Source organism: Aulonocara stuartgranti (assembly GCF_965226115.1).
Source record: "Aulonocara stuartgranti genome assembly, chromosome: 18".
NCBI lineage: Eukaryota > Metazoa > Chordata > Actinopteri > Cichliformes > Cichlidae > Aulonocara > Aulonocara stuartgranti.
In genome coordinates this window covers 2,909,889-2,937,886 of record NC_138954.1, presented here as the reverse complement: position 1 = coordinate 2,937,886, position 27,998 = coordinate 2,909,889, and the positions used below count along the sequence as shown (strand labels likewise).

Here is a 27,998-nt window from a genome sequence, read left to right as displayed (position 1 = left end):
ATGAGTTTCATAGGAGTCACGTGTGTGAGCACATTATAAGAGCAGAAGCTGTGGAAGTTTGCTGGTGTGGAACATTCAGGTGTGTTACCACAATTTTCCCAGAGAATTCACCCCAATCTCACACCGTCCAATGCTCAGAGAAACTGCAAAACCCCCGAGAGTTTTGTGACAGCATGTTACAAAGCACGGAGGTGGAGAAGTGATGATTTGGGCACCGTACAGTTGACCTTGAACTCCTCTGCATATCGAAAGATTTTTGACTCAAATGTGAGGCCATCTGTCCCACAGCTAAAGCTTGGACCAAACTGGGTCATGCACCATGAAATGACCCAAAGCACAGCAACAAATCTACAACACGAGGGCTGAAACAGAAAAGAAAATGAGATCCTACAAGCAGTTTTTCACAGAAACACACACAGTCCTGAATAAAACCCTTCAGATACAGAGTATTTTATTTATTTGTGTTACATCAGAGTCAGAGAAACGTTACTATGTTATCAAATGTAATTCGCTATATTATTCTGCAACACTGTTGCAATGTGGTTCTAGTTTTCTTCTTAACTGAGCGGCTCTCAGCATGTTTTCTTTGAAGGTCCTGAGCCTGAGCATCACCTCCTTTGGATGTTTGCACAGAAATGAGTTCACGACTTGAAATGAGTCCATGCAGTGCACGTTTAAAGGTAGAGAGGAGAAAGATGGTGTTATCAAGCCTGTGCTGTACATGTGTGATCAATATGGGTCAAATATGATGCAAGCTGTCAGGCACTTACAGAGTTTCATTCGCTCTCCATGGAGGTTATATAAACCCACTCTGCTCACACTGTCAGCTATAAGCTACAGCTGCCAAGGACACATATCAGTGTTCAGCAATCCATATTCTATTAACTCTCACACATCAATCATTTAGCAGGAATCCCCTGCAGGTTTGACCTCCGTGACCTCCAACACACTGCAGAAGCAGTCCAGGTTCATATCCAACAGGAAGAGAGTCCGATGGAGTCGGCAGCTGAAATCCATGAAAGACAAAACAACCGATGAGCAGCATCCAACCTCCAGCTGAGAGGAGAACATTTTTCTGTCCTGTCAGGAGTCTTCCTGGTTTGCTCCGTCAGCATTTTGTGGTTTTGTTCTGCTGAAGTAAATTTGTTGTAACGTGTTTTTTTCTTTCCATCAGACTTTCAGCTAGAGCTCATTATCAGCACTCATCAGCATGTTTGGCTTTCTTTGTTCAGTTTTAGTGACTGAAGCTCTTTTTCTGTTCAGAGAAGCAAACTCAGAAGTTTTAATGATCGGGAATTAGTCGGATCCCTGCTGGTTAGAGGAGAACAGAAGGCTTATTTCGGTGAAAATAGAACAGATTAGTCCTTTAAATGAAGGCAGGTGTGATGAGTTTCATTGGAGGTGAATGTTTGATTTTTTTGACTGCATGGCCCTGCCTGCAGGCAGGCAGGTGGAGCAGCTCCTATCAGACAGTGAAATAGCTTTAATGAGGATCTCTGTCATCTCACTAAAGCGTAACACACGTAAAAATGTGTGTCTTGGACTGATTTACATTCACACATACGCAAACCTGCACAGAAACCATAAAGTTTTAATGGTTTCGAGCTATTTCAAGGCTCCACGGGAGATAAATCCGCTGAAAACTGCTGACTCGCAGTGCAGAGTTAGATTTATTTATCTGCATTAAAGGGCCACTTCAGCTCTCAGACACTTTTTACTTTCACAGAGCCGATAATGCTGCGAGGTGAAGCACAGCCATTGTCAGAAACTATATTTGAAAAGGGAAAATTTAAATAGTGCCAGTTCTGCTCATCTCCAGCTCCATATTTTTACTCTTTTAGAGTAGCTTTGCATGACTAACAGCTAAAAATAATCTTTCTTTATCTCACAATGGTCCTCGGTGCAGAGCCTCAGTTCCCCCTCTGTCTGAAACAAGCCCCTCCCCTTTAGGCCAGCTTTGTACTGACTGGCTGACTGTCACAAACAGAAGGTTTGAAGAGCAGGTGGGTGGGGTTTCCAATCTATGACATCACCAAGATCCAAAAGTAGACGCAAAAGTGTTTTGAGCAGTCTGCAGCCTGAGCTTTAGGCACACGAGGAAGTTTAATATGAACATCCACTGCTGGAAGAGGATATGTATGACAGGAAATGACTTGCCTCCAAATAAAACTCACTTTGCAAACATCTGGATCCTGCTCCCAGTTGACTTTGGGGAAGTTCTCGTCCATGAATATTCTTTGTGAAGATGCAGACGTAGAGAACTGAACACAGAGACGGGCACCTCCGCCTGCCCACAAATAAAACTCACTGAAGCTTGAACCACTTTTCACATGGTTTGCTTCGGTGCTTTGTTTTCATATAAATTTTCAGATATAGAAATCTGAATCAACTGGGCCTCGATCCCCGCTGTTTGATCCCATTATAAAACCCCCAGAAGCGCCTCTTCCCCTACACTACATCTGCTCTTCCCTGCAGACACGAGAACACAGTGTGATGTTTTTTTGCACCATCAATAAGCAACCTTCAGGCTGTCCTTGAGGCCTTTTGTGGAGACAAAACAGAAGATGACAGTCAGGTCGTTCTCAAAAGGATCCAGCGTGCTTGACCTTTCAAAGCCTTCCAATTACAATTACTGTTCATCTTGTTAGCAAGTCTAGTGGCAGAAAAATGAAAACAGAACGATTTAGCTGTGTGAGGTTTGTGGAGCAGCCAGAAAGGCTCTGCTTCTGCTAATAAGCGATTTTAGTGTTTATTTATTAATAAGCTTGCACTGTTTAATATTAAATGTAGATCCAAAGCTGCAGCAGGAAGTAGTAGACTTCTGCATGTTTGAACTACCTGTAACGGCTCTTTATTCTTCTTTTGTTTTGCCACGATACACATTTGGACACTAGGGGGCAGTCACCTTTTAAATGACTGCATTTATAAAGGAAGGCTTGACATGATGATAACTATTTACAACAAATTAAAGGGTCATTCCATGAAAAATCACCCTGCTTGTACCATAACTTGTTTAACTCTGTTGTTTTGAGCCCTTGGAACTTCATCCATGCAGGAGATTTCCACGTGAAGTTCGCAGGGCTGAAAGACACCAAATAAATGTTACTGCGACTCCATCTGTGTCCTGATCTGAAGACAAAATCAAATCTCTGTTCAGCCTTATTTATACCTCTACTTTGAGCGTCACTATCATGGATACACGTCTGTGATGTGCAGCAACAGAAACAAGCTTCGGTACTCGGATGTTTGATCTTTTTTTCTCATCATTCGCCAGAGAAAAACTTCAAAAAGTGCGTTTTGGATAAACTTTAAAGGATCGGAACGTCGTGTGGGATCAGTTGCTGCTACAGCACATGCAGGATCTTATTGTACCTGTGTTTGCACACCAGGCTCATCTCCTAGTTTTATAATATAATCATATTTTAACACTTGTGAACATGACGAATGGCGGTGAGATGGAGAAACGGCACTGGTGGTCTCACACAGCATCACACTGATCAAATAACTTCAGGTCCTGAAGAAGCGTTCTGGGTGATGTCGGGGCTGCGGTGTGGACTTACACGAGTCTCATTCTGCAAGTTGTACTTGACTGTATTGCGCGCTTCAGGGCATGAACTGCATCATACTTTGCAGGTGGTCAGGGTGGGCGGTGGGTTTACAAAGGGCCGGGCTTTTCATCATGCAGTCAGTGTGGACTGGAAGGCTTTCAGGCTCTTCCTCCTGTTACAATCAGAGTTATAATTCAGGCTGTCGGTGCTTCTGTGTGCAGCTGAAGACTCCTCAGAGCCACCGTCTCGCTCGGACAGCTGTGAAACTCCTCTGATCACGTCGAACGGCTGCGCTCGCTTCGCTCTGTCCTCTTTGTGTGCACATGAATGTGGGTTCTGCTTTCAGCTCACGGAGCGTGACGGCCAGCTTCAAACAGCCGCCGTGTGTCTTGTTATTGCGGTGAAGCTGCGGCTCTGTGGTGAATTCTGCTTCCAGGAGCTGCCCTTCACGCTGCCGCTGCTTTTATTTTGCAGCCGTTCGACTAAATATGCAGCGAATACAACAGGCTGACGGGAGAGTAATTATATTTTGTTTCATATCAGAGGAACACGCTGCAGGCGGGTCATGCTTCTTTATGTGTCAGAAAGAACTTCACGGTGTTTTTCCTCATTTTAGCTCCTAAAACTTTTTTTTTTTTTTTGCCTGTCCCGTTTGGCTCTTTTGCATCAGAATTGTTGTCTAAAGGCAAAGAAAGATGCCCAACGGATTTACTTTACCAAACTGACCATCCCAGCCTTGCCGTAATGGTCCATTTGATTCACCTTTTATTGTTTATTTTATTTTCACTTACTGAATACGGGACAGACTTGACTGGGGTGACTTACTGAACACGCTGCAGGCGGGTCATGCTTCTTTATGTGTCAGAAAGAACTTCACGGTGTTTTTCCTCATTTTAGCTCCTAAAACTAACAAGAATTAACTGAGAAGAGACCGCAGACAGGCCGGCTGCTCGCAGGATTTTATTATTCACACACTGCTGCTGTGACTGCTCCATTTTCATATTAAAGAGGGAGGTGAACATGACATGCCTGTCTCATTTTCAGAGGTAGGGCGCCTGAGCTGCCAATGAGAGATAGTGCTTCCTTGTGCACTGATCAAAGTTAGCATTCTGGCTACCACCATGTTAGCTTTTTCAGAGCTAGAAGTGACCGGCGTGTGGACAAGAGGGTGGAATTATCAGCTAATGCTACCTAGAATAGAATAGAATAGAATAGAATAGAATTCAACTTTATTGTCATTGCACATGCACAGGTACAGGGCAACGAAATGCAGTTTGCATCCATCCAGAAGTGCTTTAGTGATATAGATATATTACAATATATATTAGCAATAATATAGATATGTGAGTATATTACAGAAATGGGTCTATTATGGTATGTTATAATGTACACGGTATGAAGTATGTTGTAAATATTCTATAACTATAAGTATGTACAGGCTGTAGTGAGTACAAGCTATGTACAGGATATGAATATAAATATGAAAAACTATACAGAATATGAAATAAATAACTTTACAGAATCTGGGATATACAGCTATACAGAAATGGGAACTATGCAAGTTGTAAACAGTTGTAGGATTAAAAATTATCGAATGTACAGAATGATTATTTACACAGAGCTATACAGTAGTGCAGTTAAGATAAGTGAGGGTGTAGATAGTTTCTACAGAGGCTATATAAAGTGCTAGTGGTTGTGAGTGGTGGTTCAGTCCATGTTATTATTGTGTTTGAGGGTACAGTTGTCCATTGTGGGTGTGTGTATGTTCAGTCCATGTTTTAACGTGGGTCAGATGTCAGGAGGCAGAGTTCAGGAGTCTGACAGCTGTGGGGAAGAAGCTGTTCCGGTACCTGGTGGTCTTAGTCCGGAGGCTCCTGTGGCGCCTCCCAGAGGGCAGGAGGGTGAAGAGTCCATGTGATGGGTGACTGGGGTCTTTGATGATTTTCCCAGCCCTTTTCAGACACCGCTTCCTGTAGATGTCTTTTATGGCAGGAAGTGGTGCTCCGGCGATGCGCTGGGCAGTTTTCACGACCCTCTGCAACGCCTTCCGGTCCGAGGCAGAGCAGTTCCCGTACCAGACTGTTATACAGTTGGTCAGGATGCTCTCGATGGTGCAGCGATAGAAGTTCACCAGGATGTCTGAGGACAGGTGGTTCTTCCTCAGAGTCCTCAAGAAGAAGAGGCGCTGGTGAGCCTTCTTGACCAGCTTGGAGCAGTTGGTCGTCCAGGTGAGATCCCCGGAGATGTGGACTCCCAGGAACTTGAAGCTGCTCACACGCTCCACAGCCGTCCCCTTAATGTGGATGGGTGGATGTGGGTCAGCATTCCTCCTGTAGTCCACAATGAGCTCCTTGGTCTTCTCAGTGTTAAGCAGCAGGTTGTTTCTGTCGCACCACTCAGCCAGACGATCCACCTCCTCCCTGTAGGCGGCCTCATCGTTGTCACTGATGAGGCCAATCACCGTGGTGTCATCTGCAAACTTAATGATGGTGTTGGAACCATCAGCAGGTCTGCAGTCGTGGGTGAAGAGGGAGTAGAGGAAAGGGCTCATCACACAGCCTTGTGGTACACCGGTGTTCATTGTGATGGTAGATGAGCAGCGGTTATCCAGCCGGACATGTTGGGGGCGGTTGGTCAGGAAGTCCAGTAACCATTTGCAGATGAGGGAACTGATACCCAGGTCTGTCAGTTTCCTGATGAGTTGTGAGGGGTGGATTGTATTGAATGCTGAACTGAAGTCTATAAACAGCATTCTGGCGTAGGTGTTGTTGTTGTCCAGGTGTGAGAGGACAGAGTGCATTGCGATGGAGACTGCATCCTTTGTGCTCCTGTTCTGGCGGTATGCGAATTGGTGGGGGTCCAGGGTGGGGGGGAGACAGGATTTGAAGTGTGCTAGGACCAGCTGCTCTAAGCACTTAGTGATGATGGGGGTGAGTGCTACTGGGCGGTAATCATTGAGGCAAGATGGGTTGGAGTTTTTGGGTATCGGGACGATGGAGGTGGATTTGAAGCAGGCCGGTACCACAGCGTGGGCCAAGGACAGGTTGAATATGTCTGTGAGCACTCCTGCAAGCTCCCCAGAACACGCTCTGAGAACACGCCCGGGGATGCCATCAGGGCCTGCAGCCTTGTGGACATTGATCCTGCTCAGCACCGCTCCTACATCGGTGGGGGAGAGAGTCATAGGTTGGTGGTCTGGCGTCATGTCTGCTTTGGTTGTGGTTGTGGGGTTCCCTCGCTCAAAACGAGCATAAAAGTTGTTGAGCTCGTTGAGGAAGGAGACATCAGAGGATGCGGGGGAGGGTTTGGTGGTCCTGTAGTCTGTGATGGTCTGGAGTCCTTGCCACATGCGTCGGGGGTTGGAGTTGGAGAAGTGTTCTTCTACCTTCTTTTTGTAATGGTGTTTGGCTTTTTTGATGCCCTTCTTTAGATTAGCCCTGGCTGTACTGTAGGCGTGTGCATCTCCTGACCTAAAGGCAGTGTTGCGGGCCTTCAGGAGGAGACGAACATCCCGGTTCATCCAAGGCTTCTGGTTGGGGTACATGGTGATCCGTTTCTGGGTGGTGACACTGTCTGTGGTTTTGGAGATGTAATCCAGTACAGATGAGGCGTACTGGTCCAGGTCTGTGTGGGTGAACATATTCCAGTCTGTGTTTTTAAATCTGTCCTGGAGCACTGCGTCTGTCCCCTCTGGCCACACTTTAATTGTCCTCACAGCAGGTTTCACACGTTGGATGAGTGGTGAATACCGAGGTGTGAGGAACAGGGAGAGATGGTCCGATTGTCCAATGTGGGGGAGGGGTGTTGCTTTGTAGGCTCCAGCCAGGTTGGAATACACATGGTCTAAAGTCTTGTCTCCTCTGGTGTGGCAGGAGACATGTTGGTGGAATCTGGAGAGGACTGTCTTTAAGTTGGTGTGGTTGAAGTCGCCAGCAACAATAAAAGCAGCCTCGGGGTGTTTATTCTGGTGTACCTAGCTTTGTTAGCGAATTTATTTCATAAATGGGGTGCAAAATATAGACGCACATAAGTGTTACTAAAGCATGGAGTGTGCATTCCTGTCACACAGTGTTTACACCCCTCACCCCCAACTAATAGCTGCCCCTCCCTGAGCCTGGATTTGGTGGAGGATTAAAAGGGAGTTTTTCCTCCCCGTTTTCAATTCAATTCAATTTTATTTATATAGCGCCAAATCACAACATAAGTCGCCTCAAGGCGCTTCATAGATACAGAGAAAAACCCAACAATCATATGACCCCCTATGAGCAAGCACTTTGGCAACAGTGGGAAGGAAAAACTCCCTTTTAACAGGAAGAAACCTCCGGCAGAACCAGGCTCAGGGAGGGGCGGGGCCATCTGCTGCGACCGGTTGGGGTGAGAGAAGGAAGACAGGATAAAGACATGCTGTGGAAGAGAGACAGAGGTTAATAACAGATATGATTCAATGCAGAGAGGTCTATTAATACATAGTGAGTGAGAAAGGTGACTGGAAAGGAAAAACTCAATGCATCATGGGAATCCCCCGGCAGCCTATGTCTATTGCAGCATAACTAAGGGAGGATTCAGGGTCACCTGGTCCAGCCCTAACTATATGCTTTAGCAAAAAGGAAAGTTTGAAGCCTAATCTTGAAAGTAGAGATAGTGTCTGTCTCCTGAATCCAAACTGGAAGCTGGTTCCACAGAAGAGGGGCCTGAAAACTGAAGGCTCTGCCTCCCATTCTACTTTTAAATACTCTAGGAACAACAAGTAGGCCTGCAGAGCGAGAGCGAAGTGCTCTAATAGGGTGATATGGTACTACAAGGTCATTAAGATAAGATGGGGCCTGATTATTTAAGACCTTGTATGTGAGGAGCAGGATTTTGAATTCTGGATTTAACAGGAAGCCAATGAATGTTGTCCCCAAAGCGCTTGCTCATAGGGGGTCATATGATCGTTGTGGTCTCTCTGTATTATACTGCATAGGGTCTTTATTTTACAAAACCCTGACACAGGAGCTGAGACGTGCATCTGGACATTCATCCCATCCACCTACTGTTAGACTACTTAAATGACAAGAAATGTTCAGCCTGTGTTAAGGAATAAAGGTGGTCACACCAAACATCAACGTTCAGGCTTGTTAGAATTGCACAAACTCTGTTTTTGCCTCATAAGCTGTATTTCTGTGCATGTTTGCATGTTTCAGTAAACTGCTGCAAACACTTCCTGTTTTCATGGCAACCTATAAAGACATGCGGGGTGGCAAGACTTTTGCACACAGCTTTCCAAATATTTACTAGAATACCGTATTTTTGCACCGTAAGGCACATTAAGCAAAACAAAACAGTCAGATAAGTCAAACTTTCCCATGTTGTTGCAGTATATTAATGACTAATCTCGTATTGTGGATGGATTATCTCAGTTGTTCTCCTGACTGAAGTTTGGTCTGTTTACAGCATCCTGCCATGCGATTGCATTTGTCCCTAACCATCGGGAACCCTCACGTTAACTTTTATGGAGTGGAAAAAAGTTAGCGTTCATCCTCCAGCTTCACTGTTTATGCTAACATAGCCGTGTCGCTAGCGACCACGTAGCACATCATTATATACCAGCTAGTCCAACTTCAGTAACCCTACAAAAGTCACTGTTGTTTAGTTTCATGTCTTCACATTTTAATTTTTTCAGAAATCTCTCAGTCAGAACATGCTATATCATGTTTAGGTGGAAACTAGCGAGCTAACTCCATGCTAACTTCAAACTCCATTAAACTTAATAAATTCTGTTTTCATGGATGCCTGGATGTTAAACTTAATTGTTGCACCTTATTACAACGCTGATAATCTTATTAAAGATGAAAGAATTTAGACAGTTTCTAACTCTCAGTGATGCCGCAGTGTTCGTTTGTTTTTGGGACCTGAAGAGGACGGAGTTTACGACCCAGATTACTCCGCGAGGCTCCTGACGATAGCTGTAATGCTCCGACAATCCATCAGGCGGTGCGGCTTCGTAGCTTACCAAAGTCGTACAAAAACATTTTCTAACAGATTTTTGAGCGCCGTGTACCACATAAAATGGGTTTGAGGTCAGTAAGCACATCAGAATTCATACATAAGGCGCACCGGATTATAAGGCGCACGGTCGATTCTTGAGAAAATGAAAGGATTTAAAGTGCGCCTTATAGTGCGGAAAATACAGTAATACACTTTATAGATAATATCAACGAATGTTTCTGGAACCTTGTTAATATCAACTAATGGAACACAACTCTAACTTAAACATGTCATTGATGAACAGGTAAACGTTTTATATCCAATAAGATTAAAAAAAAAGCAAAATGATGTCATCTACCTGGAACTGGCAGACACACTTGAGCTGAGCACCGTCCTCTCTGCAGGTGCCCCCGAATCGGCAGGTGGAGTCATCACAGACCCTCAGGTCGCTCTTCTTCTCTGACAGATCTAACGGCAGAGACACAAACAAAGGCAGCGCGTTAAATACGGAGACAGACAACAGGCAGGCGGATCAATAAGGTGAGTCACACCTGCGGCACCTCCACGAGTGCTGCTGCTAAATCCCGACATCCCGGCTCTGATCACACGCTCCGTCCAGACAAGTTTATGAGTTTATGAACAATGAGAGCAGACGGCGAGCTGAGCTGCAGGAAAAATACGGACACGACAGAGATGATTGTTTATCAGCCCGAGCAGACACCTGGACTACAGGTGAGTGTTTACACCGGGGAAATAACAGATGGACTCGCAGAGCTGAGAAATCTGCTCTCCTCAGAGGGAAGAAAACTGGTGGGTGGTATCATCATTAATGCACAAAGCAGAAGTCACTTCTCATCTTCACCTGCCTGAGGAGCTGCTCACAATTACAGGAGTCTGACTGTACTCTGACTCACAGAGACGGTTCAGGTGGAAAAAAGCTCTCTCCCGGGGAATCGCTGGCTTCTTCGCTGTGATTTTTCCTCTTCAATCTAACGCGCTTGGTTGAATCGGTTACTGTGGATTGGTGCTAAATAAATCAAGCTGAATTGGTGGTGTAACCTAACCATGAAAACCCTGCTGTATCCCAGTAAACCAGCCTGATACTATCGGTAGATCCAAGATAAACGGAATAATCCGGGATCAACCTATCCTGACAGTGTTTACATGGATAAACATGTAAACACTATGGCTCAGTTTCACAGGGATGGACAACAGTCGGTCTCGTCTTAGACCACAAACTGTTTTTAATAAAGATCCTTTCAGTTCGGTGCTAGGCTAATCCGAACCTGGTAAACTGGCTCATGGAGTTAGAACTCCAAGAGGTGCTACTGTATGACTTCAAAGGATAAAATAATAATAACAACAATAATAATAATAACAATAATAATAATAATAATACTAATAATAATAATAAGCCCCCAGCTTTGCATGGTGCACAGTCAAAATAAGCCTCAGAAGGATTGTTAGCAGGTGGGAGGGACTTCTGTGAGGCAACAGCTAATTTGGGGGATTCTGGTGTAACCAGCACATATCTGAACCAAACTTTGGCCTAACAGCCAATAAAAAGGTACGATAGTTTACAATGAAATAAACAAGGAGCCTAAAAATACATAAATTATAATGAGTCAATAAAATCCTCATCAGGAAGCTTGTTAGTTTTATTTTATTTATTGAATGTTTAGTTACATTAAAAAGAAATTCAAAATAAAAATCTTTATAAGTTAATGCACGACATGGTTTTTATTCTCGGACTCTGACTCGTTTTATCCTCTCGGTTCATCCGTCTGAAACAAGCCCTTCTACCTCCATCTATTCAACTTGTTATTTGCCTCCCCTCTCACACAAAAGGTTTTAATATCAGAAGCCCCGCCCCTCTTAGTAGTAGAAAACACACCTATATGATACTGAGTGTTGAAACTTGTTGAAACATCAGAGCGCCGCTCTCAGGCTGAATGCTGTGGGGACAAACTCGCAGCTGATCCTGAATCATTTTGGCTCTTTAAACTTTCACTCACGATCAGTTCATGAAATGTCACAAGGCGACTTATTTATGGGCATTTTTATCTGCGAGACTTCTAGAGCCGACACACACACACACACACACACACACACACACACACACACACACACACACACACACACACACACACACACACACACACAATAACAGGCCTACACGGCTCAGAAATGTGCTGTGAACTTGAATAATCCACATTTCCTTTGAGATTCCTGCAGCAGATTCCCGCCTCGGTGCTGGCACGAGCGCTGCCGAGTGGCTTTGAGGAGCCGTGTAATGGCCTGTAATTACTGTTTGCAAACCTCCCCGAGTCCCAAAAATGGCCGCCGCTGGCCGCAGTAACAGCCAACCCTGGAGCTCAGCAGCGTCTCAGAGACGGGCAATGTGAGCCTCCAGCTGAGAAAATAACACTCAGACTCAACGAGCAAGAAAACAAAAGAGTAACAGGCGAGTTTGGAAGAAGTCGTTCAAGGTAACAACAGCCGAGTTTTAAAATGAATGTTATGGTGTCTGATGTGAAAATCCTCTTACGTGTTTCAGCCAAGGCCCACGCGCAAACAGATGCTGTTTAAGAAATATCACAAACATTCACCGATGCTGAACGTGTGAAGCTTACACATGTGATCAGTTACTGATCAATAATTTCAGTTTTCCTCACCGTGAACCTCACACTGAGCCAAACAGCTGAGGAGTCTCACCTGTTTGATCTGAGAGTTAATCATCAGGATGCTGATTAGTGAACGTGAACGTCACATCATCAGAGACGAGCAAACAAAACATCAGATTTCACTTTCAGGGGTGAATTTGTGACAGAGAAAGAAAAATAAACTGCGGTTAAAGTTAAAAAGGTTAAAAAGAGCCAAACGGGACAGGCAAAAAAGAAGAAGAAAAAAAAAAGTTAAAAAGGTTAGTAAAAATCCAAAAATGTGGTAAAAGTAATGAGAAGTAAAAACATGAGAGGAAACAATACAAATAACAAACACAGAGAGCTTCAAAGATTTTTAACAAGTCAAAATCTTTTAAAAATAAAGTCAGAAAAATTGTGCAAAAAAAAAATTTCAATATGAGAAAATCTTAAATCTGAGATTAAAAGTATTAATCTCATATTAAAATTACTGGAAAAGAAAAAATGTCAAAAAAACTAGAACAATATAAAATATGAATATAACACAATGAGCCAAAAATAACATTAGAAACAGAATCTCAAATATGAGAGAAGTTATTCAAAAATTCAAAAAAGTAAATACAGGAAAAAATGAAATAGCAAATGAAACACGTGAGACATAAAAAAAAAATACAGAAAATGTGAGATATGAAGTTTAAATTCTGACAGTAAACGTTCAGAGCTGCAGAGCCAACCATCGTTAAACATCCCAGAGTCGCATCATCGTTTGTCCTAATGCCATCCGATCGTCCGGCTGCTCCAGTTTCCTCCACTTATTGATCTCATTTCTCAAATCTCAGGTGTCACCTTCTCGATTTTGACGTCTCTGTGAGAAATAATGGACAAACCCAGGAGAATCAAAGCAAATGAGCCGGTTCAGCAGCCTCGTGTAGGTCTGCAGGGCAGTCGTGGCTAATTAAGTCCAAGCAGCAGCCACATCCATCCGCCTGGAGGCCGACTGCTGATCAGCTGTGTGTGTGTGTGTGTGTGTGTGTGTGTGTGTGTGTGTGTGTGTGTGTGTGTGCGCTGCTTCCTGTTTGCAGGTTTAATACCCAGACAATTTGGGATTATGCTGAACGACAAGCTGAAGTCTTTAAACCTCCAGCTGGAGACAGACACACATGCAGATGAAGGCGCCTCGTTCACAAACCAGTGTTGGCGCTGTTTGTGTGTTGGCGCTGTTTGTGTGTCCGCGCCGTGTTATCTGCCTCCGCTGCTGATGTTTTTCTGTTTGTAGTCGACCCTGGCCGTGTTGTGTTCGGGTTCCTCGGCCTCATACATTTTACAACAGAAACAGGGATTTGAAATGCACATAATTCCCTCCTTTGGATCGGAGCAGAACTAAAGAAGCTGACGGAGCGTGGCAGCAGCCGCCGCCCGGAGGCACATCCACCTCCCAAATCCCTCGAGCCCGGCCCGGTCGTCATGGCCACCCCGCCTCTCCTCCGGCTCGTTATCTCACCCCCCTACCCCCCCTCCCCTGCAGCCCTGACTCCAGGAGATGGACGTCAATACTTCATCTTCTGTCTGCTGCTCCGAGTCCTTCGACATCCTTTTAACCCTTTCCCTGCAGAGACACAGATATGTGACTCCAACACATCGGAGCAGACACAGCCCGTCTGAAAGGTGGTTAGAACTGCTTTTCTCTGGATTTACAGGCAAATCTGGGAAAGACTACTTTTTTTTTCTCCTATTAAACCCTCTACAGGACCCAGATGAGCTACCTCAGCCCTAAATGTTACCATCGTGTTCTTCTTTCACCTTTACTTCATTTAAGATGAGACCCAGGCTGTATGAAGACTGACCTACCTGCAGTTTATTCCACATCTGGACTGCATTTCTTCACGTTATCTTTTTGGCCACAACGATGTTGCTTTTAACACTTTTACCAGCTCAAACACGGCCATGAGACCCAGTTCAGGGACGTCACGCCTTGAATTCCTCCACCCAGTTTCATGAGTCAGATCTATAATAAAATATTCCTGCTACAGCTGTTATGCTGGAATCAGATATCGTGTGACTCTGTGGGGACAGACTCAGTCTTTAAGCCAGCCTCGAGTGGACATTAGAGGAACTGCAGACTCTGGCTCTGTAGTGTTGGTTTAAGCTTTGTAGCTCTGGAGTTCAGCAGGTCCCGGGCTTCATGGAGGGATGTTTGTTTGGTTTTGGAGGTCAGCGCTGACCCTGGGATGTCTTTCCTTTAGCTAATGCTAATGAATGCTAGCCTGCCTGCTGAGGTCAGCGACGTCCGGACCTTTGAAAGTTTACTTTGTCTAAAAAACAAGAGTAAAAACTGGCACAAATGTGTGACGCTCTGCAGGCAGCCTATGAAGGAGCGGCCTGCCCTACGGTGCGTTGTGTTTAGTTTGTTGATGATCTCACGAGGAAAGATGATTGGCTGGTTTATGCATGAGGAGTGACTCAGAGACCCAGCAGCGCCAGAGCCGCGGAATGAGTAATTTTTTTTCTTTGTGCTGTTTTCGTTTTAACTGAAACAATATTTCTGTTTTTGTTGTTTTAGTTGTCGTTTTATAAACACAGCAATCATTGTAGATATTTACACACACAGTGGAGAAATCCTTCAGTGTTCAGCCTTGATTGCAGTGCAGCTCTAGGACTCTTCAGAGGTGCAGCCTTTTCTGCTGGTCACTGGAGCACAGCTGCTCCACCTTAAATAAATAAATATCGGACTCATTTCTAAACACGGTTACATCCCTGCTGCTCACAGACAAAACTGCATCAGATCAGATTACTCATCGAAACTCAGCATCGCCTTACTTAACGATAATGTAATCCTTGTAAAATCAAATTAGTAAAGTAGCCCTAATTAGGCCCAAATGTGTCTGCCATCTGAAACATATTTGAAAATTTTACATAACAGAAAACCACGGCCTCCTGGTGGGCAACGGCGGTACTGCACGTAAGCAGCAAATTCAACTTCTTTTATTTAACTGAAAATCTTCTTATTTTCTTCTTCTTCTTTTTTTAAAGAAACAGATGCACAACCTTAAAAATCAGATGGTTTAACGTTTATATGACTCACGCCTGACTCAGAACATGTAGGATGTATTAATTCAATTCAACTCAACTTTATTTATACGGCACCAAATCACAGTCACCTCAAGGCGCTTTACATTGTAAGGTAGACCTTACAATAATACATACAGAGAAAAACAATCATATGACCCCCTATGAGCAAGCACTGTGGCGACAGTGGGAAGGAAAAACTCCCTTTTAACAGGAAGAAACCTCTGGCTCAGGGAGGGGCGGGGCCATCTGCTGCGACCGGTTGGGGTGAGAGAAGGAAGACAGGACGAAAGACATAATCTTTAATAATCCTCTATTTCTGATCCTGAGAAATTAAACTGGAGAGTAAATCACCACAAAATCAAAACAAATAAATAATATCACAAAACTTTTTTTGTGCAGTTTTGTGTGATTTTCTGCTCTATGATGATCACAGCAGTCATTAAAAGGTTTGGGTTTGCTGCAGAAGATTTAGAAGTGGGCCTCTACAGTCTGGAATTTGGCCGGCTGCTTTAGAGCGATGCCAAAGATATTAGCAGCAGATTCTCTATAGCTCACAGTCAGCTGCCTCCCAAATGGCCCTCGGTACGGGGAGCACCAACGACAGCTTCACGATACGAGGTTTAGTCCCGACACCTTTCAATCTCCATCACATCCAACACCCTCACCATTCACGTACGCCCAACATATCCAGACCTCGACATCTATGCTATCAGGATAAGCCGTGTTATTCGCCTCCTAATGTTCTGGCTCATCGAGGATTCAGAGTTTGAAAAGGACATCGGAGAAAATTAGAGCGTCCTTAACAGCGTCATCAGTGAAACTTTCATCGCACTCCTTTCTTCTCCAGACAAAAGATCGTTTTCAAAGGCCACAGGAAGTTCAACATCCTCTGAAAAGTTCTGATAAAAACCATTCACACACACACACACACACACACACACACACACACACACACACACACACACACACAGGCTGATATCTCCAGAGTGAGGTTCATTTCATAGAGAAGTGGAACCTTCTCAAGGACTGCTGTGGCGTATTGATTTGGTTTGCTAAAAGCAGAGAATTTATCCTCGGCAGAGACGAGAAACAGGAGAGGGAGGCGGCGTGACATTCATGTAAAGTACAAACATCAGTGATGCATGATGGGACTTCACCCCCCCTCTCAAAAACCCAAATGTTCCACTTCTTTGTGCCGTTACAGGCACAATGGACCCACTGCATAACAAAACTATCGGTTTGTGATCGTTCACTTTGTGCCTAAAACCCATCGTGAATGCTGATGTGTGAAGCTGCACATCCAGTATATTCAGATTTACCAAAGCCACGAGGAAACATGTCAGAGCGCCTTCAAAATAAAGTCAGAGCTCCTTCACAATAAAGTCAGAGCACAAAGGAAATGGCTGTGAAACAGAAGAATCTCATTCAGTCTTAACGTCCCCGGTGATTTACAGCTACACAATTACTTCATTACGAAACCTGGAGATGATCCCAGAGTTTAACAACGTAAAATACAATAAACTAACACAGATGACAAAAGCTGCAGTTCCCCTAACGACCATTTGAGTCCCATGTTTAAATGTTGAAATGCCCTCAGCCGTGTGTTTTGTGTGAATTAGGAAAAAACGGTATGGCTTCCTCTGAGGCACGAAAACAGACTTTCTGGGAATCTTCATCCGAGGATGAAACGGTCACCTCACCAACACCCACATCTACCAGTTTTCAAGCTACTACCACCTTTCAGTGTTATATACACACAGCACCAAATCACAACAACAGCTGCCTAAAGCACCTTGTGTTTCTGCAGCCATCAGTGATGATACTTAAAAAGACAGTTAAAGGCTGAATAAGCTGCACAGGTGCAATGACCTCATCCAGGTATCTGCTAATTAGCGCTCAGTGAAAGAGTTTCTCACCAAACCTGAAGCAGAAACTTGTCGGATGTTCTGACCATCACGGTGAAATTTTAACACACCAGCAGTTCCAGTACAGCCCACTAGTCCTGCTCAGTGATTCCAGTTAGCTGAGGTGAAGCTAAGCAGACAGCTAGCAGGGACACTTCAGTTCAAGTAGTAACTTCTCTGTTAGGCCTTAAAATGGCTCAACTGAGTAACAGGCTTAAAGTTGTCCTTTAAGGCTGTAAACATGTTTATTTCCTTTGGACATTAGAAACACTGGAGTCTGTGTGACGGACTCACTGCTGGAGCCTCTAGTGGCCTTTGAAGAAACTGCAGCTGTTAGTGTTTAGCTTCATTTTGAACCCTGAGCTGACACGATGATGTTGATGACTCAGTGCACGAGAAAGAAACCAGAAAGGCCGTTTCTGTCGCAGCGAGTCTTCACTCAGTCCTCGATTTGACTTTGACTTGTCTCAGTAAAGTTGAGTGACGCTGCCTCTGTGCAGATGTTCCTCTGAAAATCATGAATTCTGATTAATTACTACAATAACTGTTTCGCTCAAGTTTTATATTATCGTAGTTTTAGTAGTAAAAATAATGCGCTTTAAAAACAGCTACATCTTTATGAGGCGGGATCGTCTGCCAGGTTTCACTGCACCTGTTTCCTGTCTGGGATTTATTCTCTGATTTATTGATACTCCACAAATAACTGCACACTTTTTGGAAACAGGCTGTGAGAGTTGTTCATAAATGTGTCTTCGCTATCAAACAAAAGACGTGTGGATGTGAAGGAGAGCGCAGAGTGGGGCTGATGATGGATCTGAGCTCTGCTGACTGATGAAGAGTAAACGCTGCGAGCTGCTCGGCTCCTGTTTCTTCCTCGATCTTGGTGAAACCTTCTGACCGCAGCAGCTGGATGAAGAGCTTTTGTCTGTTCTTCTTCTGCTGCTTGAATAAAACATGAAAGCCCGACAGCCCCTTCCTCCTCCTCCTCCTCCTCAGCTTTATCGCTGCGAGCGATGCGAGCATGATGTCTTTAACTTTAACACTTTTAAATAAAGTGTTTGTTATTTTTTTTAAACTACAGCTGCCTCCCTGGCCTTCAGTTAGCGTCTCAGAAGACACGTTTAACAAAGACAATCTACAGACACTGAGTTTTCAATCTGCAGGGTCGAAGAGAGAAAAAAAACTTCCTGCAATAAAACAGAAACTCAGAAGTGAACTGAAATATTCTGGGAACGTTAACGTTAACGTCCCTGTGATGTCTCAGTCTCACAGACTGGACACGCTGCTTGTTAACCAAGCTAGTTAGCAAATACAGTGACCTCTGGCTCCAAAGAAACAACATGGCGGTGGTAATCGTGGCATGAGTAGGAAAATGCAAATTCAAAGCAAATACAAATACATATCAGTGCAATTTAAAAGTCTTTAAATTAAAAAATCCACTTGATGCTGAGTCCCAAACACTCGTCGGTTTTATAAACTGGATTCTCGGCGATGGAGGAAAAGCTCCCTGATGCTGTCTGAGAGCAGCTACGTGACTTATCGTGTCCTACAAACAGAGAAAGTCACTGGGCTGAAAATAAAACTGATCCCTAATCCCAGCTGTTGGTTATACTTTGGAAGGAAGTGATTCTCCCACTGGCGTCAGAACTGAATATTTATTATGGGATTTGAAATGGACCCAAAATCCTCTGAACTTCATATCTGGTCTAAAAACATGGTTACGATAAAATTCCTCCTGAGCGCGCTCGCCCTTTCTTCCTCGCTCTGCTGGGCTCTGAACGGTGTTTTTTCCTGAAACGATCCGACGTGTGAAAACAAAAGTGCAAATGAGGCCAAAGCAGCAGCACACAGCACAGAAACATGAGGCGGCGATTACATTTCAGGGATTTGAACCCCCGACCTCGTCTGAATCTCAGCAGATGCTGCCGAAGGACCTGCTGTCCAATCACAGCTCCTCCTCCTCTTTGTAACTGCAACTAATTTGTCCAGGTTCGAGTTTTTATTTCCTCCAGGGCGTCTGAGCGCGGGAGGCCTGGAGGGCCGGCAGACGCTCGGCTCGTTTGGCTTCATCAGCCGCGGCTGCTGCAGACTAATCTTCACCTGGGAAGCAGCGAGTGCAGCACAGAGATAACAGCTTTGATGTTTTATTCATGTCGAGCAGATCAGAACGACACCAAAACTCCTTTTAGCTTCTTTCTGGAGTCTGACGCAGAGACAGAGCAGGAAGTAATTGACCTCCGGGGAAGTCTCTCCAACAAGTCGGGTCGCAGTTTGCCGTCAGCAGATTGGCTCGTTAGTAACAATCAAGCCTGAGAAGGAGTTTTCACAGAGACATCGTCTCAGATTTTCCATGCATTCTGGAAAATCTGGAATTCTCTGTGCAGTAGTGTCAGAGCAGGGTTCTTTCCTTGGACTCTGGATATATTTGGATTTCATTAATTCAGCAAAGCGTTAATTCAGACAGGGCGCAGAGTCAAGCTCCACCGTGATCCTGGCAGATCAGCTGATCTCAACGCCAACCAAGATCAGCTGATGGCTCAGCAGATACCCGTCTACACAGCTAGCTGGCAAAGCTCACAGAGGGAGCATTGTTTAGCATCTGATATCTGAACCAGCTTAGGCTGTGCTTTAGCCACACGCTCAACAAGAACATGATGAGAAACTGGAAGATGTCCCACACACGTCCACATCTTGAGTCTTCACTCTCAACAGTTACAGAAAATGAGTGTTTCCTTCAACACAAACCTCACAGGCTGTTGGCTATAAACAGCTAATGCTACCCAGTCCTGTGTTTAGGCTAAGGTGTGACCCACCTGCCACAGGCTTCAGTACAAGAGCAGCAACTTCAGGTCAGAGCGACGGCACAAATTAACCAGCTTGAATTCACGTTTCTATAAATCTGCAACTGTTCTGTTGTGAACACGCTGCCAGATCTCTGACTGATCTGCACTAATTTCAGCTGTGAAACCAGCAGCTAAACTCCTGCCTTTTACAGCCCATCCTTCAGGTGTCTCGCCATCACTAAAGTTTTTAAAGTCGTCCCCTGACCTGTCCGCGTATCGTCACGGCGAGCTGCAGAGGTGTGAAACAGCCGCTGAGCTGTGACACGCTTCAGACCGAGGCGTTAAACGAGCCGCCGGACCGACTCGTTATCCAGCCCGGTGCGTCCGTGAAATAAAACTCACTGAAGTGCGATTTATTTATCCCGCGGGCCAGAGCCCCGCCTCCAGGTGGCAGCAGCGGCGCTCACCTGCCACCTTAGCGCTCGGCGGCTTCCCGCCATCTCGGCCCGACGAGGCTTTAATTGTGTTTGTAGTGTTTATGAAAAGCTTCTCTGAGGCTGGTTTATTCATGGACCTAATGATGCCGGTCATCACAGCCGCTGACGCTGAGCCACACATCAGGGTTCATTTAATCACACCAACAACAACCCGCTCCTGTCCTGTTCTTTAATTACACATTTCAGCACATATTTCACTCACAGAGGCACCGAGAGAATCAAACGGCTGCTTTTCACTTTACTTTCATTCAAGACATTCTCCAAAGATCCATTTAGTACTTTTAGAGCTTCATTTAAAAAACCTCACTTGGAAAAACTGCAGAGAGAAATGAAGAGAGATGTCCTTAAAGCTACCCGACGCTGCAGCTGACGCTCCTCGCTGATTCACTGCTCTCAATATTTTTGTTGTTACAGTTAATGGAAAACCTATTTGCAGATGGAAAGTACTTTCAGCCATAATTCAGGCTGTATTTTATTTCTGTTTTGCCTGACTTACAGTGCCATTATACAGGCGCACATTATGTGCAGTAAAAGCTGCGCGACGGGGAGCACTTTTCAGCCAATTTGACTTCGCCCCACAAAGAGCTGACAGCAGGACCTACAGGCTAACATTTGGCTGAAAAGTGAAGGTTTTAAAGCTATTATGTGCTCCTTTTACATGAGATGGCAACCATCAATTGTACCGCAGCAGCACGCTGACGCTGAGGTGGAAAATTATTTTTGGAAACACACAAGAGCGACAACAAAGTAAGATTGTGATTTCCTCAGCTCAAAAGTGTGTCGCTGTATTTGGATATTTCACATTTATTTGTTATATTTGCACATTTAAAATGTTTATATCATGCATATCATAGCTCTGCTGTTACTAATGTTATTAAAAATATACAAATATCAGCATTTTTCAATGGAAGCTCATCTCTGGGATCAACACAGATTACCAAGTGTTGATCCCAGTTTTCTGTTCGTACTGCATCAGCTTTATTATTATTTACCAAAAGGACAATCTTCAAAGCTAAATGCTCTTTCAACCCCACACAGAGCCAGTAAGAGTCTGTGACGTATCATCGCTCAGTTTGGATGCAGCTCATCCTCGAGTCAGTCGCCACAGACTCCTCCTCCTTCACAACGACCGTACGGCGAGTGACTATTTTTTGGATTTTGTTATGGTTAAAAGTTAGGGGCGTGGCCTCTGCTGGAAGGTGACACACTCGACTGCTAGGCTTACCTCTAATGAAGTCATCACCTGGAGCTCTGATGCCTCTTTGACGTATCCAATAAATAAACATCTACTGGGTTTGCTGCCAAAGTGTGAAACTAAGCACTAATTATATATGCATGTTGCACGTGCTTATAGATGCAGCTTTATAAACTAGTTACCATTAGCTTGACACAGAGCACACACCTGCTTATCGAAACATGACTGGCTCCAAAACAAATGCAGAGTCCAGAAACCAATGGGTGGATGTGTCCATCTATTATATCCAGTCTGTGACAGACGGATGAAGTCCATACTAGAAGATAAGGAGGGTGGTGCACGGTGGAGTAGCTCAAACTTTGATGTGAGACGAGACATGGGTTCACGTCAAGTGTTTGGATAAATATTTCTGGATGAAGTCGTCTTATTTTTCATGCATTTCATTTTTACTTTAGCTTCAGTCACTGTTTGGTTTGATTTCTGAACCCAAACTACTTTGTTATGCTTATGAGGAGATCACCTCGGGGCGCCCAAGTGATCTCAGCAGAAAAACTCAAACAGTGGTTGCATTTTTTAAAGAGAGATTAAAAGGATTGATGTTTCCAGGCTAGCTCTTCCACTAGAGTCAATCATTTAAAATCTCCACCCTTCGGTGAAGGTCGGTGATGTCGTCAACCAGGAGAACAAAGGAGGAGCTTGTTCTTTTCTGTGGAGTCGGCACATGAGTGGTTGGGTCACTTCACTAATTTCTATGAGAGCAGGCACGCATGAAAAGAAAGTACAGGCCAGGAAGTCTGGCCGGATTATCACAATAAAAGATTTAAAGGTCGGTAAAGTATTTCACTGCATTTCTGGAGCTCTAATGCTTCGATATGCTTCTTCATTTATATAAATGAGGGGATTGCATTTCCTCCCACTGAGCTCTAATGTGGTCCTCGTCTGCTTACATAATTAAAATTAAGGACAGTCAGAGAAGATGAAGAAACAAGAAAATGATTTTAGTTCCTGAAGGCCGAGTCAGAGCTGAGCTTCAGAGAAAGAAAAGAGGAGAGCGAGGCAGAAAGCAAAGACAGCTCCTAAATATCCAGCAGACAGTCGGAGGAGGAGGAGGAGGAGGAAGACGAACAGAGAGCTGACGACAGGATGAAAGACTTTAAGTGCTGAAAGAAGTCAGAGGCTGGCTCACCTCAGGCTCTTAGTCTGGAAGATATATGCAGTGTGTGTGTGTGTGTGTGTGTGTGTGTGTGTGTGTGTGTGTGTGTGTGACAGAGAGAGTGGGAGAATCATGACTTGACGTTTGGCACCTATTATCTAAACTGTAATCAGGCTGACATTTGAGAATCATTAGAAAGAAAGCCTGTGTGTGTGTGTGTGTGTGTGTGTGTGTGTGTGTGTGTGTGTGTGTGTGTGTGTGTGTGTGTGTGTGTGTGTGCATATCCTTGTATTCCTTATACTGTGAGGACTTCGTTTTTGGACTAAAAACATGTCTCTCTAAGACAAATTAGGAAATATAACTGGTTTAAACCAGTTAATCAGATGATCCAATCAATTATTTGCAATTTTTAAAAAAAAAACCCCAATAAAATATAATAAATCTTCAACTTTCAGAAAAGATTTGCTGCTTTTCTTTTTGCAACTTCCACGTAACAACCTTGAGGACAGTGAATGATAAAAGTCTGGCTTTGTTCTTATTTTCCTTCTCAATGTTTATGCTACAGCAAACAGTGTAAAAATGTTAGCCTAGCTAACAAAACTGCTTCTATCAAGCCTGATTTCCTTGTCTCTTTATTGGCTAATCATGAGAATCAGATAGATTGGGAGCTATTTTGTGTTCATGTCAGCATTAAAAAAAAGATAATAGCTATATATAGCAAAAACTATAACTGCTAAGAGAAAATTAAAGTGGATCTGTCCTTCTCTGTCTTAGCTTCTGTCATATAAACTTTAGCCATGTTTAGCATCCACCACTGTAATAGTCGTGGATGCTAAAGATGGCTAAAGTTTCCAAGTAATCTTTGTAAGCTAAAAGCTAATGCTTCAGACTGCTCTGCAGACTCGAGTTTCAGGCATTTTTTTCTACCCTATCTAAACGATGACAGAATATCCCTAATATGGCCATTTTTGCCTCCAAAAACAAGGTCAGAGGACAGAAATCATTCATGTCAATATTCCTTTAGTTTAAACGCTCATATTCATTTAATGGTGGTGTGTGAAAGAAAGAATTCAAGTTTATTAAAGCAACATTCACCTTCACTTTTCTGATGATGCTTTCCTGCAGGCGCTACGAGATTCTCTAATTATTACAAGGACGAATCTAATTGTTTTTAGGTTCACTAATTTGCAATAACAGAGTATTTCTGGGTAAAAAAATATGAAAATATTTCAGTTCCTGGCTAAGGCATTAACAGAAGTGTAACCCTGGTGCAAGCTCGAGGCAGTAGCTCAAGGTAATTCTCCTCCCGTTCACCTTTGGCTGCGACCCTGACAGTAATCTGTTTTCTACTCGTCCATCAGTCCACTGAAACCTCTGCTCTGCTGCTCTCCTCACTGTTCGAGCCGCTGCAGAGGATCTCCACACAAACCTCCTCCCCTCCCCCAAACTCTCAGCCTGCCACAGGAGACCGAAGCACTCAGGTCGACAACACAAAACGCACACGAAAAGAGACGAGGCCAAGGCCAGTCGAGAGGAGGAACCGCGGGCGCTTTCATTCTGCGTGTTTGTTGGCAGCTTTTATCCGTCTGTCCATGTTGTTCTCTCTTGTCAAGCTTAAAGGTGGTTTCACCGAGGACAGAAATCCAAACAGGCCAGAAACTCCTGCAGCTGCTTCCACCACCACCGCAGCCAAACGGACATTTAGGAAAGAGCAGCGCTCCAAAAAGACTAACAGTCAGATACTCGAGGAGCTAAAAGGCCCCGTTAATCACATTTAATAGCCTCACTGGCATTACGGGATGCCCTGCAACAGTTTTAGGATGGTGTCCTAGAAAAATGTGCAATAACCGTCCATGCGTCTGAATCGTAAAGAGCACCACTACCATTCAATCACTGCGCTCAGAAGGATGTCATACGATCCACTGACTGCTCCTGAAACCAGACTTTCAAATGTATTATTTTGGTTTCGTTGACTGAATGTTGGAACCTTCGTGACTTAATAAATATAACATCTTTATTTCACTGATTTTGTTCACCTTAGTTTCACGGCGCACAAGCACAAAATGTCTGAAGGCTTTAAAGGCTAAACAACAATCAAAGACCGACACTCGACTCTGACACCTGATGGCTACGACGGGACCCCGTCGAGTGAGCCGGCTGGAGGGGAAACACAAGAAGGGCTGAAGCTAGTTAGCAGTGACTGAACTTTCAAAATAAGAGCGCAGATGACGGTCCATTAATTACAAATGATGCTGTGTTTAAAAATGACTACGATGAGATGGAAAACGCACCTGGACAGCTAAAGATACACCTGAGAGGCTCAAGTACAGTCAGTGTGTGAGACGCAGTCTAACGGGTGAAAGAGGCCGTCCTTCAGCAGAAGCTAGTAAAAATATGACAGTCATCGGGTGACTTATCCAGTGACAGGAGCAGATTTTGGGGCTCATGGTGGATCTAAGACATCTGACGGTGATGCTGGAACAGAATATGTGCCTGTGTGTTGAGACCTGACTGACTTTTGGCACAAACAGCAGAAATCTGGCGACGACGGTTTTACAGCAGCTTACCCAACAGGGCAGAAAAAGCCCAATCTGGCACTGCTGGCAGGTTAAATAAAGCAGAAACACTGGAGCCGCTTTCCACAGCTTGAAGCTTTGAAAATAAAACTATCTGCTGTTATTATGTTGAGGCGACTCTTTGAATTAAAGTTGACATATGGGAAACAATAAATAGCTTCTATTCATTTGAAAAACGGAAAGCTGAAAAGTCCTGGGAGCGCGTTTGTGTTGGGGGCTGTTTGAGTGCAGAACAGTCTGCACGTGCGGCTTTGCTGAGTTTCAGCAGGAGTGAGTCTCAATAACCTGCAGCAGACTTCACTGACATTATTGTGATATCTCAGTTTGTGTCACTTTTTTGGCAAATAATCCAAAAATGAGCTGTGCTGCAAAGCTCCACAGGTAAGAAGATGATTTTGAATTTGAAATTAGACAGAATTTAAATCAGGCAGGTCCCAGCCCTCACAATCAGCTATTTTTGTACACAACCTTTGACCTTCCTGCTGTGAGAAAAGGATCTCCACAAAGGGAAAATGTCCTTTTTCTTTTCTTAATGTTGAGCTCGGAGAACGTCATCAGCAAAAAAGATCCAAATAAATCCATCAGGGCAGGAAAACACTTTTAAGCTCTGTTAAAAACTGCAAACAAATGATTGTTGTGCTGCAGCCTGAAGCCAAATTCTGTTTTTCTTCTTTTTAAATTCAGCACGATTTGTTGATAGCCAAATTGAGCGTGAGTGTCATGGGACAGATCACAGCTTAGTGATATGAGCTCCGTATCAATATGTGGGCAGAAATTAGTTTAGAGCCAACCCCACATGGTGATGTGACCCTCAAAAGTTCACCCAAAATGCATTTTTGTAAAGTTTTATCTGATAAATCACCTGCTCGTCCCTCTGCGTCACATCAGACCGCTGCAGTTTCATGAAACTGTAACATTAAAGTAAAGAGGAAGAGCTCACACAAAGGAAAGACAGGAGACAGAGAAGGGCATGATGGGAAACACAAGAACCACTAACGAATGAGGACAAACTCAGGACCAGAACCTGGTACCACGACAGGATTTAGTCAGGGCCGCTTCTTCTCTGCACATGAGCATTGTTGCGTTAACGAAACGTATTCCTCATTATCCTTTAAATTTCGGTCCTTTGGTGATTTCTCTGTCTCTCTTTCACTGCTTTCCTGCGGCTGTCTCACCTCCTCCACCAGATGTTTCCATCCCGGTGGTGCAGCTGCATCCAAACCCTCGAAGCAAACCGCTTCCTCACAGTCGCCATCATCCTCCTCATCACCTCGCCACCGGCTGTGAATTAGCTTGTGTGTCAGCCTCTTCAACTTCCTCCACCCCCGCGAACCGCTGTGTAATTTGCATAATTACCGCCCTATAACTTCATACAGTGTAATTTGTCTCAATACGATGTCGGCCGGTGAATTAACACTGCAGCGAGCTCAGCTTTACTGTATGTTGGTGGGTTTTTCTTAGACTGTGGCTTTTTATGGCAGGAAGGATGTAAAGAGCCACTTTGTCTCAAACCAACTGAGCCTTACTCACAGCTCTCAGAAAAATGTTACACTTCCCAATCTGCAGCAAAGTGTTTTATATATTTTCGACTCAGCCGATGTCGGATCTATTCTGTCCCATCTGCTCTCACCTGCAGAGGATCTGACATTCAGACTAATGTGAGAAGGCAGATTTTTGGTCTCATTTATGTCACTTATCTCGCTTTCAAAGACATTAATGACTGCAGGGACGGGGGTTCAGCACACGTCAGTTAAATGTAGCTCCGCCCACTCTCTGTAACAGGACTCGGTATTTCTGCAGTGGCACCAACGGAGGATAGGAACAGTGGATTTTTATTTCGCTTCTATTTTTCAGTTCTGAATTGGTGTCCATGCAGATGTGTTCTGGGGTGCAGCGGTTAGAACATCTGCCTCACGTGTGACAGCGCTGGTTAAAGACAGAGAGCAGACACAAACATGCACTTTCATCCCCTTTGGGAAATAAGTGAGCAGCTGGGTGGAAGCAGTGCCTTCTTCTACATGCATGATGTGAGTCAACAGGTAAACCTGCAGGTCTCGATGTTCACCTGGTTGTTTAACGCGGTTTCATCCTCTCTGTGGGTTCTGCAGCATTTTTATGTGCACAACACTGAAAGAGGTAACAGCCTGATAAGAAACAACAATGCTTGTAACTGTTGTGTCAAACAAAACATGTGACATCACACGATTTCTCCTCATAAGCTTCTATAGATGAACGATGAAGTCGGGGCTCGATCGCGGTCACAGTGATCGGTGCAAGCTCAACAAAGGCTTTTTTTCCTATTAATGAGTCGATTCAGTTTTATTTATACAGCTCCAAATCGCAACAGTCACATCAAGGTGCTTTATATTGTACAGTAGATTCTACTATAATACATACAGAGAAAAGCCCAACAATCATATGACCCCTATGAGCAGCACTTTGGCGACAGTGGGAAGGAAAAACTCCCTTTTAACAGGAAGAAACCTCCAGCAGAACCAGGCTCAGGGAGGGGCGGGGCCATCTGCTGCGACCGGTTGGGGTGAGAGAAGGAAGAAATTCAATGAAATTCAATATTAGCATTAGATTAGATTCATATTTACTTCACCTTTACTGGGATCTCTGCATATAAAAAACACACACTTGTGACTCGACCACAGCTTCGTG

The 27,998-nt window shown here is 44.2% G+C and overlaps 1 protein-coding gene across 1 annotated transcript in view; it reads right to left on the bottom strand.

The window, feature by feature from the left end:
* The window catches only part of tmeff1a (transmembrane protein with EGF-like and two follistatin-like domains 1a), a 113,339-nt gene that overhangs the window by 53,338 nt on the left and 32,003 nt on the right, over positions 1–27,998 (bottom strand). Inside the window, exon 2 of the mRNA XM_082513683.1 lies at positions 9,874–9,983. Within this exon, the coding sequence (XP_082369809.1) occupies positions 9,874–9,983 (110 nt within the window). The remainder of the gene's footprint in view (positions 1–9,873; positions 9,984–27,998) is intronic.